Source organism: Pieris rapae, chromosome 2, assembly GCF_905147795.1.
Source record: "Pieris rapae chromosome 2, ilPieRapa1.1, whole genome shotgun sequence".
NCBI lineage: Eukaryota > Metazoa > Arthropoda > Insecta > Lepidoptera > Pieridae > Pieris > Pieris rapae.
In genome coordinates this window covers 8501307-8519300 of record NC_059510.1, presented here as the reverse complement: position 1 = coordinate 8519300, position 17994 = coordinate 8501307, and the positions used below count along the sequence as shown (strand labels likewise).

The following is a 17994-nucleotide window of genomic DNA, read 5'->3' as shown; positions in this document are numbered from 1 at the left end:
TGTGAAATAAACGTTGCGTCCCTTGTGCACAGCTTGTGCGTTCAAAAATTGAGACATTAAACGCTGGAAAGTAATATTCTGTTCAAAGGACTTATTTATACGTCGTCGCTGATAACCACTTTGATGTCAACATGTTCAGAATTGTAAACGGCAATAAAAAACTAATGGTATCCGTTTTTCAGGCGCCATTAATCGAATTTGTCGCGTAGTCATGTCACTTCAAGCGATACATTAATCACTGACTATGCTTTAAGAAATGCTTACTAAAATTCAGCATATAAAATTACTCAGGCAAATAATAGACGAAATAACTTAATTCTAATGTTAAGGAGTTAAATGCGAATCTAATGAGGAGCGGTAAAATAATAACAGCCGCGTTTATAACGCAATAAACTAAATATATTCAGCGGTGGTGCGTGACGCGCATCCGAACGTGGCGGTTTGACAGACAATTAAAAATGACAGATGACTCGCCGCCGCCATGTTGAAGCGCGATCAAAAGAGCCCGCGTATTCCCTTGAAATAAAAAAATCGGTTAACACATTTTTAGCTAGTTATTAAGCTTGATAGATTTGTGCGACGTCAATCAATGTTACACAATTTACGTTCGTAATTTTTCTTTCCACTAAATTTTAACGTGTAACAAGACATCTTCATTACAAAAAATTTAACGAAAGATAATGTGTTCCCCTTAACAAGGTTTATGAATAGGTAGGTACTATAATCTTGATACAGTAACGCCCTCTGTGACAACGAGAATATACATATCATCACTACATATTATAAAACAAAGTCGCTTTCTCTGTCCCTATGTCCCTTTGTATGCTTAAATCTTTGAAACTACGCAACGGATTTGGATGCGGTTTTTTTAATAGATAGAGAGATCCAAGAGGAAGGTTTATATGTATAATAACATCCATTAAATAGTGGAGAAGTACTGTTATTTCTCCACTATTTAAAGGATATAGGTTTCTAATGTGATGTCGTAAATAATTACATTTTTTCCGCTTACATTGCAAACGCAGGCTGAACCCTAGATACGAGTTTTATCAAAATAATGTACTAAGTATTGTACACATTGAAAAGGTCTACAGAAAAGTCCATGGATTATGGGAAAATACACGACTATAAACGAAGATACTCGAAAAAAAAACATGGTACACTATGGTTAAATCTTTGTTTACGTTAGGAATTAAACTTATAACATGCGAACTTTTCTCCGGACCTTATTCCTGATAGTACTTGTGAGGAAATTCATACGTTTAGTCTTCAGGAGTTTGTTTAAGCGTGTGATTCCAAAGTCTGTGCACCAATAGATTGAGAGAGCTTTTGCGCAAGTATAGTTAGCTCTCGGCGCTCTGCCTGCCTGCTGCCAGCTGCATCTGCCCTACTTCTGTCAATATATTTATTTTTTTAGTTTTGATTTATCGCATTATATGTAGGGCTACACCAGCAATATCAAATCAAATCAAAATATCTTTATTCAATTAGGTAAACATGTACACTTATGAACGTCAAGAAAAACATATATACAATAGAATCCTTACAGCTGTTGCAGATTGCCATTTTCTTTATAGGTAATTTTGGTTGGTTGGGAAAATTGGACGCCCAAAATTGGTACCTAGTCATAGCAGCCCATTTTAGTGGCTGAGCTACCGGTCTTAGAGGTATGCTCTGTTTTAAAACAATAAAAGGATACCCAGAGTCAAAAAGCCAATGTTTGTTGCTAAACCTATGTTTTTGCTTGGTTGACCGTTTCGAGTTTGTTGTGTCTACCTGCATTTTTGTTGCTGTATTTGTTTTGTGAATTTTTGTATAGGTACCTTCTGTACGTTCTAGTAATAATTATTTAGTCTTGTAATGTTTTTCTCAGTAAGCGAATTTTTTTTAATTCATATGAGAAAATAAAGTTATTCTAACCGCAATTTGTGATGTCATATTTTCTTGTATTTTTAGGCATACACATTGTTTTAGAATGGATATATAAATAAATATATAAATCCGTTAAAAAAAAAAAAGTCTTGTGAAGCGGATCGTGGAAGACGTCCGGCTATCAAGATGATGCCATTAAAATGAAATAACGACTATAAGAAAAAATTTATAACATAATCTCCAAATAAAGTTTTGCTTTAGATATAGAGATTGGACTTTGTTGACGTACGTACTTTAATCATATGATTGAAGAATGTTTATATTTTGTTATGCAAACAGCCCATTGGGCAGGAGTCTCATCTGATGTTAAGTGAAACCGCCGGCCATGGACACTCACATTGGCTGAAGGCTCACAAGTGCGTTGCCTGCCTTTTAAGAATTGGTACGCTCTTTTTCTGTAGGACCCTAAATTGTTTCATAAATACATAAGTGGGCAGCTGGTTCCACATATGCACCACTATGCATGCATGGTGGGGCACGGTAAAAACTGACTTAAGAAAAGCTTAGTTGTACAGTACTAGCATTGCAAAAAGTGTCTCCTAGCACCTACAGCTGCTTTTTTTTTAACCCACTTGGTGGATGTTATAAAGTGTGGTCTATAGGGAACAGGTAAAAAGACAAAACAACTTGGAAACTATTTAATATCAACATCGACCTTATATTATCTTCACTGGCTAATATTTACAGCATTGAGCATCCACTTGTATAACTTAAATTAAAATAGGCATAGGATACAATAATTATTTACACACTATACATAGAATTTGAGAAAAAACCTTACAATATTAATTAAAATTACTATTTACAAAATATATCAGCAAGCTTACCACGACATTACAATAGCCATTTCAGATTGTAACATTAAACTAACTTTGGCACATCCGTAGAAAGAACCTTCGTAGAACGTAGAAGACTTAAAATTACAATCGGAATCGCTAGATTACGTGGTGAGCTTGCGTTAAGAGATTCTTTGACTTTGGTTACAACAAAATTAACAATGTTTTAGAAATGATACGTATTAACGGTATCTCTACTTGGCAAGATTGCGCAAGATCGCGAATGAAGGTAAATTAAGAAAGGCTTTTGCGCACCTCTTTTCAAGATATACATTGTTTGTTATTGAATGATATTTCTTATTGAATTTACAAATACGAGTCTGTCGAAAAGCATTCGTCAAAGTACCGCAAGGCATCAGCCAAGTTTGGACAAACGTAACCAAATTTGACACACAATGGTAAGATATACATTTGTTGGAAAGATAATGTTGAGGTAATCATGAAGCAACCAGGATGAGGACCAGATGCAACGTTTTGACGTTTGAAAAAATGAGACAAGATAACAATGGTGATAATCTAATTAATATTTAAATTAAACAATCAGATCGCAATATTCAAGAATCCTCTGTTTATAGAGTTCTGAATGAGTTGTTCTTTTGTTTTAATTTACAAATATGGCTTCGAAGTACGACTCTCTTTCCGAGGTTGTAGGTTCGATTTCCGACTGGACTTTCTGTCTTTGTGTGCATTTTGCACTCGCTCGTACGGTAAAGGAAAACAGTGTGAGGAAACCGGCTTTAGACCCAAAAAGTCGATGTGTTAGGCACTTGACACTAGAATTTTGATCACCTACTTGCCTATCAGACAGATACAGAAATCTGAAGCCAGACCAGGTTTTAGTGCCATTAGCATATAGATATATAGATTAGCAAGTATCTAAAATATTATTGTAGCGTTGTCTTCCGTACATGATGCGTTTATTATATTCGAACAAAGCTAATTGTAGATGCTCAGAACATTGCTTATATGACATAATTTACACTGAGCTTAAATATAAAAAGGTACATTTGATTAAAGTAACTTTTTATTTCAATACATTTCAATCACTGGTAATGCTTGCAATATGGACGGTAAATAATTTTTGCAGCTGCATTCATGAATATAATACTTTCAATAAGCCATATTACGGAATCATACATATGATATTTGATATATTATCGTCGTAAACTACAAAATGAAATCTTAATTACAAATCTTATGTTACCATATCACATCCGATTCATAATTCACTTACGCTAAATTGCACTAAATAAACATTTTAATTAAATTCACATTTTTGGTTTCTTACAAGGTCATCTTTAACTGAACGACATCTAATAAACGTAATCACCAATACAATTACGAACAGCATATGCCATAAGTCAAAATAAAAGTAAAAACATATATTAGGCTGTTCATACAAATCCTACAACCCAGTTGTTCGCTACAAATGCTTTGAATTATGACCCAATTACTAAAATTTGCAGTATTGGCATCACATTCGTCATATCAAGGCGCGAACTGTAAAACGTCTATTCACATTTTCAAATTTCCTTGAGTTCAATTTGATAGTCCACATTCGGTTTCCTTCTCGACCCTCGGGTCCTGGGACCCTGGCCGCTGCCATAATCACGTGTGGGAATGACCCAAGGATCCGTGAGAGTGGTGGTGGTTCGCAGCCAGGTGGTGGAAATATGGCGCGTAGGGGCCCGGACCTGTGAAGGGATAGGGCACGCCGTGGGAGTAGAGAAGGCCTCCTGGATAGGGCCCTGACGGGAACCCTCCTGCCGGGGGTGGAACTGTGGGGCTGTTGACGTCCATACCAGGGTTTTGCTTTTTCCACTTTGTGCGTCGGTTTTGAAACCATATTTTGACCTGAGAACGAAAATTGGGATAAATATTTTCTATGATTTTTTGAGAATTATGGACAGTTAAATATTAGCTAATTTACGGCTACGCATTTAAGAAACTCTAGAGCCGTATGGCACTCGAAACGTGACTATATCTGTTGTAATATAATATACTAGCAGACTCGGCCAAGCGTTGCTGAGGCTAAGGTTTTTGTTATATTACATAGTAGTAAATTAATCAAGGGAAACCGTAGGAGAACTTATGTGAAACGTTGGTACCACGACAAGGACCTAAACTAAACTACCTTTAACTCAGCGCCATCTGTTAGAATTGTATCAAATAATAAACAAATGTTAATGTTATCGTAATTTTAGTAAGGATGCCTATTTTTTTTGAAAATGAAATATAGCCTATGTCACTCAGGAATGATGTAGCTTTCCAACAGTGAAAGAATTTTTCAAATCTGCCAAGTAGTTTCGGAGCCTATTCAATTCATACAAACAAACAAAAAATCAAACCTTTCCTCTTTATAATATTAGTATAGATATAGATTAATAACATTAAATACTGAAAACTTTATTCATATCTAACAGTGATATGGGTGTTATAAAAGTCATCTATCGCAAGTCCCCCTGTGTTGCAGGTAACTAGATTACAATTATTGAGTGGTACATAGTTCATGTTTAAAATGAAATTTAAAAAAAGTCTTAGGCCCTTAAAGTCAGGTCCCTTAGGTCTTAGGTCAGGCCTAACTAAAACACAATTCGTGTAAGATCTTATGTATGGGTGAATAAGTATTAGAATGGGTGTATGTGCGTGTGAATTTAAGAGTTGTCATAAGTTGTTTGGAACCCCAAAATCTAAATACGTAATAAACCCTACGAGTATGTAGAATCGAAATCCAATTCAGCTTGCGATTTAAAATATCTAAATAGCTATCATATATATATGTATATTTACATTCTATCGGATTCTTAACAAATAATTTATTATCAAATAATATAATTTCTAATCTTTAATAAACGAATAACCATAGAATATTTTCTACCATAGAAAATATTCTATGATAATTTGTTTTTTCTACTCACACCCGTGTCTCTAAATGAAATCAGAATCTTACTAACCTGTGTTTCCGTCAAACTAAGGCTTAAAGCAAGATTAAGCCTTTCGCACACCGACAAATATCTTGTCGTCTTAAACTTATTCTCCAAAGAAACCAGCTGCTCATAGGTAAACGCTGTTCTTGCTCGCCGTGGTTTAGTACCACCCTTTGAGTCACGAGAACTTTTGCCCTTTTTGGAACTGCTAGGACTCTTCGGGTCTCCGTTCTCGTCAAGGTCTGATTGGGTGAGGATGTCATCATCCATGGTGGATGTCTGGTCGTCCGTCTCGACATCGTCGGCTTCGATGTCGGATTGTAGGTGGTCTTTGACTGAAACAAGACATTTTTATTAGAAATAGAACAATCAATGTAGTTTTTCAATCATATATACTCAGTGTTTGTAACTGTAGTCAAAGGAAAAAATGTGAGTTGCGTGGGTAAGCGCAAGTTTCTTTAAATACATTCGAAACCGTTTGAAAAGACATCGTTTAGACTTTGGAACAACATGACCAAAATCAAAGTTCACGGCTGAATTCTATTGTATTATGTAATTAATAACGTCATCGGATATTACGTCTATCGGCTTTTACGACCAAATATGAGTACTCCCTTCGATGTAGTACCAGAGAATTTATTGCCAGTTTTTCTCTTCCTATCTATCCCCCTAATTTGAGAACTGACAGTAAATGTAAAAAAAGCATTTCGTATACTAATTCTATATGAATAAATAATTTTGTTTAGGATACTAGCTGCCCCTGTGAGCTTCGTTTCGCCTTAATATTATTCTTTGCATGCGTTTTATTTTTCGGATGAATACATAAGTACTGAATAAACAACAAAGAAAGTAAGAGTTTAAGAAATATAAAATAAAAACCTACTCGATTTGGTTCAGTCTTCGAGTATTGCAACATATTTTGCGATTCGTATATAGATTACTAAAGACAAATAAAGTCTTCTTTCTTTTGAGGTGTCTTTTGGGATTAAAATTTATATCAAAAAATAATACAATTGTATTTAAAACTCAAGTGAAAAACTTTTAGACGCTCTAACATTTCGTCCACTACGTTAATTTTAGGCCCAGCCATGAACAATTTAATTCGTTTTGTTACAGACAATTAGTAAGACACGCGAGTAATGTGAATTGTTTGTCTTAGTCCAAGTGAGCTGGAGACAGATTGGTATTCTATTGGTTCTAGGTATCTAAATAGTTGGCTAATGCATTAAACCAAAGTCTATCTTATTTGCTTGGCTATTGTGGTTTCAGAGCGGTATCAATGTTAAAGCAGCACATGGAATTGTTATCATTTATGTATATAAACTAGACAAAATATTTATTTATTAACTTAAAACTGCTTTTTATAATAAAAAATAAAAATTTATTTATCTTAAACTATATCAGGCATGGAATATTTGAATTAAATCAATATCAGAGACTTACTTAATAGGAGTTTCGGTGCGTTTTGTCACAAAGACAAAATCGTTTCAATTACAGTAGGTACAGTATTACAATGCCTTATTACAATTACTTTTCTAGTACAATCAAAAATAGAAATAGAGTATGACTGTTGATTTATAAAGTATGAAAGGGTACACTATTTTAGTTGTATACCACCTATGATTTAACAGTCATTTGCACTGATGTGACTAACACAGTTAAATAAATTTTATTATCTGCTAATGACGCGCCTACGTGAGCACATTTAATTTAGCACAAACAGTCACATATATCAGTCAACGGGACATGCCCCAACGGAGGCCTGTCGATTGTCTATTATAAATATATGTTCTAATCAACACGTGTCTGCAATGGGTTCTCAAAGATGGCTTTCGGCGATTTTATTTGTGAAAAATTTTTTTCAAGTCGAATATTTTGTAAGGAAGTTCTAGCATTTCGATGAAAAATCAGCGCAGCACTGTTTGCTGACGAAAATAACGATTTATTGTCAATCAATTGAAGGTATTTTTCATGTAAGACCAGTACAAAACTATTTAAGACAAATAGTTATACTCGCTCCGCATAAGAGTCTTTCCTAAAACTTTGATTTTATTCCCTTTCGAGTAAAGATTCTTGCGCGGTTGGGTTCACATGCACTGAACACATGTATTACGTTGGCGCCTGGTGAACCCAGAGCTAGAGCAAGACAGAATTCCTCGCTCATCAACACAACACACACAATACGTAACACAATGTACACTTATGTATACAAAAATATAAATATCTGTAGCTATATTAAATCATACTAATTTAAAATTTACTGCCAGTTCTCAAATCAAGGCCGTAGAACCGAAGAGATGAAATGGCAAAAAACTCTCCGTCATTATTTTTAATCAAGTTTTTTGTTTTTAGTGTTGCCAGGATTAACTAAACTTGTTGTAAGTTTCTGTTTATTAATTTTAATTCAAAACCTTATTAAACAAAGACAACTAAATCGCCATTTGAGAGAACAAAGAAGCTATAAAAGCAGCGACGGACAACTTTAGTTTCGATTGCGACAGTTTAAATGAAGAACACATGGCACAGATTAATTATAACCTAAAAATTACGGGCACATCCAGCGCGCTGTCAGTATTATAACATGCTTAACCGTTTCACATCGATTTGACACTTATTAATGTTGATTTTATCGCCATTTCGCGCTCCAAAAACGATTCCGATGTCACACTTAAATACTGAGACAATTTCCTTAATATTTACACATCCTGTCGGCCATTAGAACGTATTTTACTAATTTCACTAACCACGAAATAGCTATAAATTATATTTTAATGTTTCCGGACGAAAATTGTTGCCAATGTTGCCACATTAAAAATTAAAAGCTTTAAAACTATTTCGCATTGACAACGCTCGAATGAGAAGGAAACGGAAATGGGCATTATATCATGTGGAAAACATGAAAAATTAAGATAAACTCGACGGCGTCGTAAAAATATTTTATGGCAACTTTAATTGCGTAATACAGATTAAAAAATTGTTTAATAACTAATATTGAACATTTTCATACATAAAATAAGTTTTATGCGTGTTGCGAACTATTTATGTTTGTACTAACCATTGTTTCTTTAGTAATTATTTACTTTTTAAATATGCCTTATTCCTAAAATTATTGTGCGCCTTTCTTTGTCTAATTGAGTTGAATCAAGCGTTTATCGAGGTATAAATTATTTTTTGATAGACAAAATCTGGCGTTCTTTATGTAACAATATAAACCCGAAGTATATTTATTAAATAAATTTACTTCGGGTTCATTTCATTATTTCATCACTTTGGTATTTTATTAAACATGAATTTACATCTTTTAGATTTAATGTTTTCTATGACATTAGAGTTGGCTTTGACCCAATTACGTCAATTTGTTAAAAAATGCAAAATGATATCGTTAGCCATAAAATATATTGAAATATTTTGTGTCTACGCCCATAGATATTAAAAATAAACAAATACTGATTGTGACTCCTATGAAGTAATAAACTTTTAGATATTATTAACGCTTATACGCAGGTTGAATCGGCGCATTTCACATGTTCACATGTTACCTCATTTGTTTTTTTTTCATTTGTTTCTGGTAATACTGTTCTACAAAGACCATTTAAGGCTGGGCCTCAGAGTCTTCCCTCTCCTCACGCCTCTCTGTATGTATTTAGTTTTAATTTATTCTTAATTATAGGCCAGTAGATAGTGCCTGACACAAGCCATCTTTGGATCTAAAGGATGCCGGTATCCCCAGAATGTTTCCCTTCGCCGTACGTGTTTAATGCGCACTTTGATAGAAAAATCCTTGATTAGTAACCACTCACAAAACCAACACTGCAGTGCTACAAGCAAATAAATATAAGTAGGTGTGATAAAATTCTATTAAAATTTTTATTTATTCTTAATCTATGGTATCTACCTACTACTTTAATTGCGTAATAATGTAGCTTTATCTGTGTCAACCCCAAACCGCCGGTCAAATAAACGTGTAGTGTAAACACAATGTGGGGATTTACACTGAGGGGAGGAAAAGCCTACAACAGGCTGGTTAAAATATATACTTCGGTGTAACGACTATGTGATTGTATACAGCGAACGTGTGTGAAATTGTATACGTCAAAGTCTTTTGAACGAAAGAAAGTGCTTGAAGTAACAAATTTTCGACATTCGAACCTCCGACCCTATGGTATATTAACAACGAAGCCACTTGTTTAAAACTTGGAGTAATATGCAACTTCTACAAACATTTGATATTGGTTCTAAGCAATTTAAAGTTTCATAATAAAACGCAGCTTTTTTTATTTAAATAGTTATTTGGCGATTTCTTTAAATTATGCAAAACAGAAGCCTGGAGTGATCGCTGGTGTGTCTAAAGTTGTTATTACTTCTTATGTTTTACATTTAGGTAAATAAATAAATTTAAAATTAAAATGCCAAATTTAAAATAAATGAATGCTTAATTAAATTTATTTTATAATATCATTTAATTATTAAGATATCTATTGAATTATTGACGTTTTATCATTGACCCAATACTTACAATTAAATGAATTATCAATCGAATATATCAAGCTCTAACTACTCGTATACGGTATCAATACGTAATCCGTAAAAGGAGTTTGCCGGAAGCAATAAGGATGTCAATAATTATGTCGAATACAAAACCTGTCCCTTGTCATACAATTCAAACTTCAAAGTTGTTCAAAACGTTTATACAAAATCTATGTCGTTTCAAACTTCCAAATCCCAACGCGGAAAGGCACTTGTAATCGAGAGGACTTTATTAATTACAAACTTGGACCGCAACCCCCCACCCCTCCCGCCGAGCAATTACGCACTCTAATCTCTATTTGTTAAGGCTAAAAATCCCATAACGCTGCGCCATTAACCAAACTGTGCCTTATCTTTTGGGCGTAAGCGTCCTCCTAGTTTTCCGATAGCTATCACAGAAATGTCGACTTTAGCACTCTGTCTTAGAAGTCGTTTTTGATGTTAGTCTATTTGAGCCCATCAATTTGTTAAATGAAGAAAATGGAGAAGTGTAATTTGAAAGGATCCTTGCTTCGGTGATTTTGTGGATGGGACCTTGTTCGCAGTTATGTTAAACGATATTAAGGCGTTTAGACTTAATTTATTTGGATGTGTGTTGGATCGATAAGGAATCCTTTACATCTTCTCTGTATAGGCTTCGGTATCTACAAACGATAGGGGTTATAGCTGTCAATTGTAAAATTAACGCCTTCATCTGCCGCTTATTTAACTAAGAGCAATAGACTTATATTCATCCTAGTGGCTTCAGCGTGCGACTATTATCTCTGAGGTCGTAGTTTCGGTGCATCAGTGGACTTTCTTTCTACGTGCGCATTTAAGATTCGATCGAACGGTGAAGAAAAACATCGTGAGGAAACTAGCATGCCTTAGACACAAAAATGTCGATGGCGTGTGACTGCACAGGAAGCTTTTACCTCGTCTATTAGATTGACACATGATCATGAAACAGAGATAGATCATGAGACCTAGAACTAAAAGGTAGCGCCAATGATTTATTTATTTAATAGTAGATAGATAACATAAGATTATATTGTGTAAAACAATATAGTTTATAAATATAGTTACCGTCATAGCGCGCGTTTCTTCTCTCACCATCTGTTTTTTCGTGGTTAAAAATTAGGCCTCCGTGTGATTTAATCGAAAATTATTATCATTCATATTAAATTCATTTAGAACACTTAACATAAACAAAACATTTGACCTATGTAATGTTTACTTGGCAAGGATGAATACATTGAAATTTAAGTTAAAACTGCAAATAGTATAGTAGGTTCTATTATTAGGTACGAATGTGGGAGTCAACAAGTCAACGAGTATAGTATAGGTACTGTATTCATGAAAGTATTTAATAACTGAAAGGGTTTAATAAATGCCGACTAAGCCTTATCTACAGAGCCCAATTGTATGAAAATAAAGGGTGTTTATTACGTAAAATCAGCGTGCCGGAAGTGAAAGTCTCTCGCGTAAACGAGGGGCTTAATGTTGGCAACACTGCTCGCTGACTTTTTAATTACAACCCTGAAATTACGTGAAAACAACCCTAAGTTGCCATCGTTGTGAATTACAAGTGAGGAATTTTAACTAAATTCTAAATTCAAAAAGGTTCACGATATTTTCACTTCATAAAATTTTAGTAGGTACATTACGCGTTACCTTGTCACAATATCTCAGCCAATTTAGCCAAGACAAAATACATTAAATAGCGTACTAAAACCTACCAACTGTCAATATACTTATGATATTACATAACAACAGAAACTACGTACTAAAGGACAAAACTAAATCGTTCAATTTATCTACGGAAGCTAAAGAAGCGAGAAATAAGCCAAAACGGACCTAAAACGGTGGCAAATTTATGTCCGCTTGACCCCTAGTACGGCTTATTCACCTTTTATTTTTATTTGAGTGAGCAAGGAACAAATCTTAGCGCAAAAGGGATAATAAAATAATCGTTAGATTCGTTTAGACGAGTCTAATTTCACGGATTGGTGCGCAAAGGGTGCGGCAGACGAAGGGTTGACTCTGTCTCTCTCTGACGCATGTTGGCGAATATCCTGTCTCTATCTAGCATGGACCAATCGAGTAGTTGGATAAGGAAGCTCGTTTTTCAGTGTTTGCGGGTTTTGCAAGTTTTGTTACATATATTATATCGTATTTTTATAAAGAATTTTAAATTTTACTTACTTTCGTAATACTATTTTATTTTAATATTTTGGCATACTTTTGCCATCTCTCGATTTTGCTCTATTTTTCTTATTTCTTTTTTTAGTAGGTATCTTTATTACATATTTTGCTGTAAATTAAGGTATAAAAGTATATCTCATGCAACGATTTATGGTTAACATTTTGTCAGGTATGAACCTAATTAAAGGTAATTTTCTGACGGACTAAAATGTTCCCAAGAAAAGTGTAGAAAGTCATTCTACCAATGAGAAGTTTTCCGACGATAGACGATCAACAAAATAAATAAGTATAGATGAAAGCGCTTTTCGATTTCGGATCACATTTTAAAAGGCCGACCACCCACTCGTGTACCGTCAAAGTGACAGATTACAACATTGCATGTATCAAACAAGTCGATTTAAAAAACTGCCGAGTATCAACGATCTCCCTAACGTTATAGTCATTGGAGAATGGCGTGGAAATAACGTTTGTCCTTATCTACACGATAACATCTCTATATCTCCTCGTAAAACAGTAGGTACATAGCTTTATAATAGAGATAGAGAGCCACTCTAAGACGGATTTTATATATTTATTTTGATTTTTAAATGATAAGCGTCAAAGTGTCTAAGCGAGACTCAACTCCTAGGTCCTGTTTTGATGCGCATAATAATTAATTTAATTACTTGATTATGCAGACAATTAATTTTTAGCAACTAGTTTTTCAAGTTTTTCAAGAGCTGGCTAGGTAAAAATAATAGGTTTGCTTAAACCAGTACGTCTACTATTGACGGTGGATGATCGCCAAAAACACCTATGGAACGAACAATTCAGAAATGGCTATGGCAAATATTTTTTTCTATAAACAATTTATGTACGAAAACAAATCTTAATTAATTTGTTATTTCAAAGACAAGGTCCCATAAATTAGGATATAGAAAATTAAAATTTATTCTTGCAATAAATCCATTAACGAATAGAATAATATAAAAGATTAATGTTTCCGCCGTGAGCGGATGTTGCCATTGCATACTTTCCCTTTTATGGCAACACTATTAAAAATCAATTAATGCAATATTTAAGTGATTCGTTCGATATGTGGAAGTAATTAGCAATTAACATAATAAGATAAATATTAATGTCTTTTTTTTCTGTGGAATTATAATCAAGGCTTAAATGTGTTACATGAATGGCATCTAATACATACATTGATCACTGAAAAATAATATATTTTTTATCCATATGATAATAATAATAATTATTGTTTGTTGTAATTAACCACAGATATAAAAATAATAAAAACACTTTTTTTAATTAAAATATTACAATTTTGTGTGAAAATTATGATAAGGGATGTGAATGGAGAGTCTTACTGCAAAAAATACTGTCTGTGTATGAAAACATAGGTATTTGGAGATTTCTTACTTGGTGCAACAATTTACTATTTTTTTCATGCAAAAAATTTGCATTAACTGTGCAGCTGCTTCATTTAATTACACAGATAAATAATTAATTGAATAGATATGATTAGGAACTGTGGTAGATATGAATAAATATCGTGTTTAATATTTATTAATATGCCCGTAAACATTAGGGTTTGCGTGTTTATTTCACGTAATGACAAAAGCTTTTCATACCTAACTATGCATATATTTATGTTGTGGGAAAAGAAGAATACAGGTTTAAATCACCTTATGACTATATGTTATTTAAAATTAAATACTTTAGATTTTGCACTGAGTTATCCAATTTTATATTGAGAGTTAAATTTTTCCTATATTTTTCCCTACATTTGAAAATTCATGGAAAAGGAAATTAAGCATTATAGAGCGATGTCGATGAGCGACGGCGAGACTTAGTATTATTTAGATTAGCTACCAATTCTCAAAATTTGAAAATTTGTATTGTGGCATGTTAGTTAGATTTAAAAAAAAGCTGAAAATATGTTTTTGTAAATGTGTCATATAATTTCTTTGTGTATAATTTATTGGTTTTATATACAACATATTTTAGAACTTTTAATGCTTATTGCAAAAGGTAAAGTAATTTGCATACTTTGATGTAAAATAAACAAACCAATAAATTTACCAGCATATTTCGCTATTTATTTTCTGAATAGCTGTCATTTGAACAAACCAATGCAAAATAAGGTAATAATTATAGTAAAATTATAATAGCTATCAAAACTCTAAATTAAAACATTATAATATAAATATTAAATTACGTATAGGAAAACTAAAATGTACCTATGTATTTTTAAAACCAATATTAAAGCAATGCAAAAATACAATCGTTAATAATATATGAACTAAAACCCAATCGCAAGTCGGAACTGATATTTCAATTCACAACTCATTATTACACGTTAAATAAACACATAAATTACTTTTCGGTTCCGGCACAAAAAGCCTTTCATCACGTCCATAATTGAGATAAGATTGTTCAACCTTAACACATGATAATTTAGATCTTATTACTGTTTAAATAGGGATGGAAATTGTTTTAAACAATTCGACACCTTGTTAGTTATGTCACGTAGCTAATCAAAATCACAAAAAGCAATTAATTTGTCCATATTGCCTGCTACTGTGTGATTATATTCGAAATTTAAAATTGCACCCTTTAAATGGTTGTCAAATAAGTATTATGTAGAATGTAAATATGTTTTTATTATTGCTACCCAAACTTTAAATGAAGATTGACAGCCATAGAAATTATAATAAGAATTCAAATAGATTCATAATTTAAATTAGGATCATATATATATGAACAATTAGGAAGAACTGTTAATCTGAAGTCGGTAATGCAGTAAGAAGATGTCTACCCGTGAGAAGAAAGATGAAGAAGTTACCGACTGGCTACGTGGAGTTCTCATACTAGCATCAGCATAATAGACATTAATGGTCCAAAGAGGTACCTACGCTAACCTAGGTGACATTTTCCAATCCAATAGATGATAACTACAAAATCTTAAGCAATATTATATTTTTCCATTATTATATGTATTTTGTTAATGTTAGATATATAGTATCAGTGTATGTTAAAAACAAATCTTAATTATTTTTTAAATTAGTACCAGACAGGCACGTTCAAAATTCTTAAATTAATTGGTTTAATTTGTTTTATATATATTGTTTACGGCAAACGTGTATTTCTTTATCTGCCCTTGGCATTAACAGGTAAATAATAATTTACTTCCTAGTCTTCTAATTATTATATAAAGTAAATAATACTATAAGTCATCGCTTAAGGAATTAAATAAGGTATGCATCGAACGCGAATTTAATTTAATAATAATAAATTAATAAATTATTCTTGTATATACAATAAATAAGACATTAAATGTAAATATTTAATGTAAAATCTTGTCACACACCAAGCCATACGAGACTTTTATATCTTGTAAAAAAAGTCTATTTATACGTAAATGTTATGTTAATGTTAAGCTCACCGCCGCCCATGGACAATCTCAATAACACATCTCTCGCAAGTGCGTTGCCGGGCTTTTAAGAATTGGTAAGCTGATGTATCATGAGATTAACCATTGGATTTCTTCTTTTTATGATTTTGGAATTATAATCCTTATAACAGACCTACATTTACCTAAATAGAAAACGATCGCATATATTTATTTTTAAACTAAGATTCTTGTCACTTTCCATCTCAGTGTCAACACAATTTGTGAGTGAGAGACGAAAGAGTATTTTCCTTAAATTAGTTCAGCTAGGATCTCTGAGATTATTCGAGTGACAAAAGAGGCTACAGCCCCATATTTACTTTCTTAGCCTATTTTTATTATGCGCGCTTTTAACAGTCGACATATAAAACATCGCGAGAAAACCACGCCAGCTACGTCAGACACTGAATGAAACAGATACAGAAATCTCTGACCAATTTTGAAACTACCCATTACATTTTAAATGTCTGTTGTATTTTTATTGACTTCTATTAGGGTGTGGATAAGGTATTAAACAATAGTTTGATTCGTGCCTAAATAAACGAGGACAAACGGGCTGGAGGCTCACCGCCGCACACACATTCTCAATGCCAGAGAGGTTGCGAGAGGGTTGCCGGTCTTTTAAGATTTGTACGATTAATCTTGTTAGGATTCCTTCTGTTGTTGATTATCTAATTATAATCAAACCTAGGTTTTATCAACCTGTTATCATGTTAGACACGGATTTGTTATTTGTTGAAGTAACTGTTGAGAAATTAAAACAGCTATGTGTATGCGTTAAAATCATTTTCACGTTAATTGTTTGCTTTATACGCACAGCTTGTATTGTTACTTGTAATGTCATTCTAATGTTTTGTGATATAATGCTGACAAAAACAATTTTATCTATGTTTTCGTTACGAGCTCACGTTTATTACACAATCTGCTATTTATCATGGAATTAACATACATTTAGGTTTAATATGTGTTATAAGTTCAATTATTATGTATAGTTAATAATATAATTATAGAAACAATCCATTTCTTTTTTTTTTGCTTTATTATTTGATTGATTGGTCAAAACCTTATGGTTTTTATTTTGAAAACCATTTGTTTAATTCATTCTAGTAAAAAAATCTTATCTTTTTTCTGTAATGTCTATAATAAACAATATCTCATTGCAATAATTCATGAAAATAATTTGTCGGCATTATACAATTATTTAATTCATTTACTACTTCATAAAATTTGTTTAGTAAATAAAGTAACAGCAGTGGACGTACATAAAATATTATTGCGCAATGTACCTGAATAAATATGTTTTACTTTATTTTTAATGAATATATAAGGGCGAGAAGGAGACGTCCTAGAAGATTTTTTTGAAATCATGATATCAACGTTTTAAAAAATAAAAAGCGTTTAAAGCGTCTTTCCTCCAATTCCAATTTTCTTCCCTATGGAGTAGAGACTCTTGGGCCGTGGGGTTTAAGTGCACAGGCACTAATTAATGATTTAAGTTGGCGGCTTGTAGATACCGGCAGTTACCTACCGGTGAAGTATTTACATTTTCTTTTTATAAATTTTTAATTGTTTTTATTATTACTCTGTAGGAATTTGTAAATATTTTATTGTTATAATTATTAAATGCTAGCTAGCATTTTAAAAAAGAATTTGCTTGTACTAACCAGAATCACTGTCGTCCCTATCATAATGCGGTCTCCAATATGTCTCGTCGTATCTCAAAGGAACCTCAGATCGACCTGTGAACTTGGTCGGATCTAATATATTTTCTACAGAAAATGCTATTGCAGGCCTTTCAGGGGGCCTTGTTAACCCCAAACGTCTCGTAAGATCCACAGGCGCGGCCTCTTCGACCCCAACAACATCCACCTCGCCGTTCGCTTCTCCTTCTGCCTCTATATCGTCTTCTCTTCTCTCGTCAGAACCTCGTGCCATAGCAAGCATCGTCATAGCAACGTCTATTTATCAAACCCCATCTAAAACGTCAGTCATACACAGCACAGCACTACTGAAAAAGCAATGTCTGTATCATTTATTCATTACGCGATTCGGCTCGCACTGAAATCCACGCACGCGCGATCACCATACGTCCATCTGCGCCTAATAGCGAAACGTCATTGCACGGTGGAAACGGGAAAACGCCGGGCGGGGA

At 33.3% G+C, this 17994-nt stretch overlaps 1 protein-coding gene across 1 annotated transcript; it reads right to left on the bottom strand.

Moving 5' to 3' along the window:
* Positions 1 to 2556: 2556 nt before the first annotated feature.
* Positions 2557 to 17994, bottom strand: LOC110991845 (homeobox protein slou). The gene is made up of 3 exons (XM_022257377.2): positions 17507 to 17994; positions 5723 to 6030; positions 2557 to 4622 (listed from the first exon to the last, which is right to left on the bottom strand). Exons 1-3 carry the CDS (start codon positions 17790 to 17792, stop codon positions 4377 to 4379), a joined length of 840 nt encoding a protein of 279 aa, XP_022113069.1. The 5' UTR covers positions 17793 to 17994; the 3' UTR covers positions 2557 to 4376.

Bases quoted from the DNA above. Each gene is read 5' to 3' on its own strand.
- LOC110991845 (XM_022257377.2), bottom strand. From the start codon at position 17,792: ATGACGATGCTTGCTATGGCACGAGGTTCTGACGAGAGAAGAGAAGAC. The intron at 6,031-17,506 runs GTTAGTACAAGC...GTCTTGTTTCAG, and splicing joins TAGGGACGACAGTGATTCTG to TCAAAGACCACCTACAATCC. The intron at 4,623-5,722 runs GTTAGTAAGATT...TTTCGTTCTCAG, and splicing joins TTAGTTTGACGGAAACACAG to GTCAAAATATGGTTTCAAAA.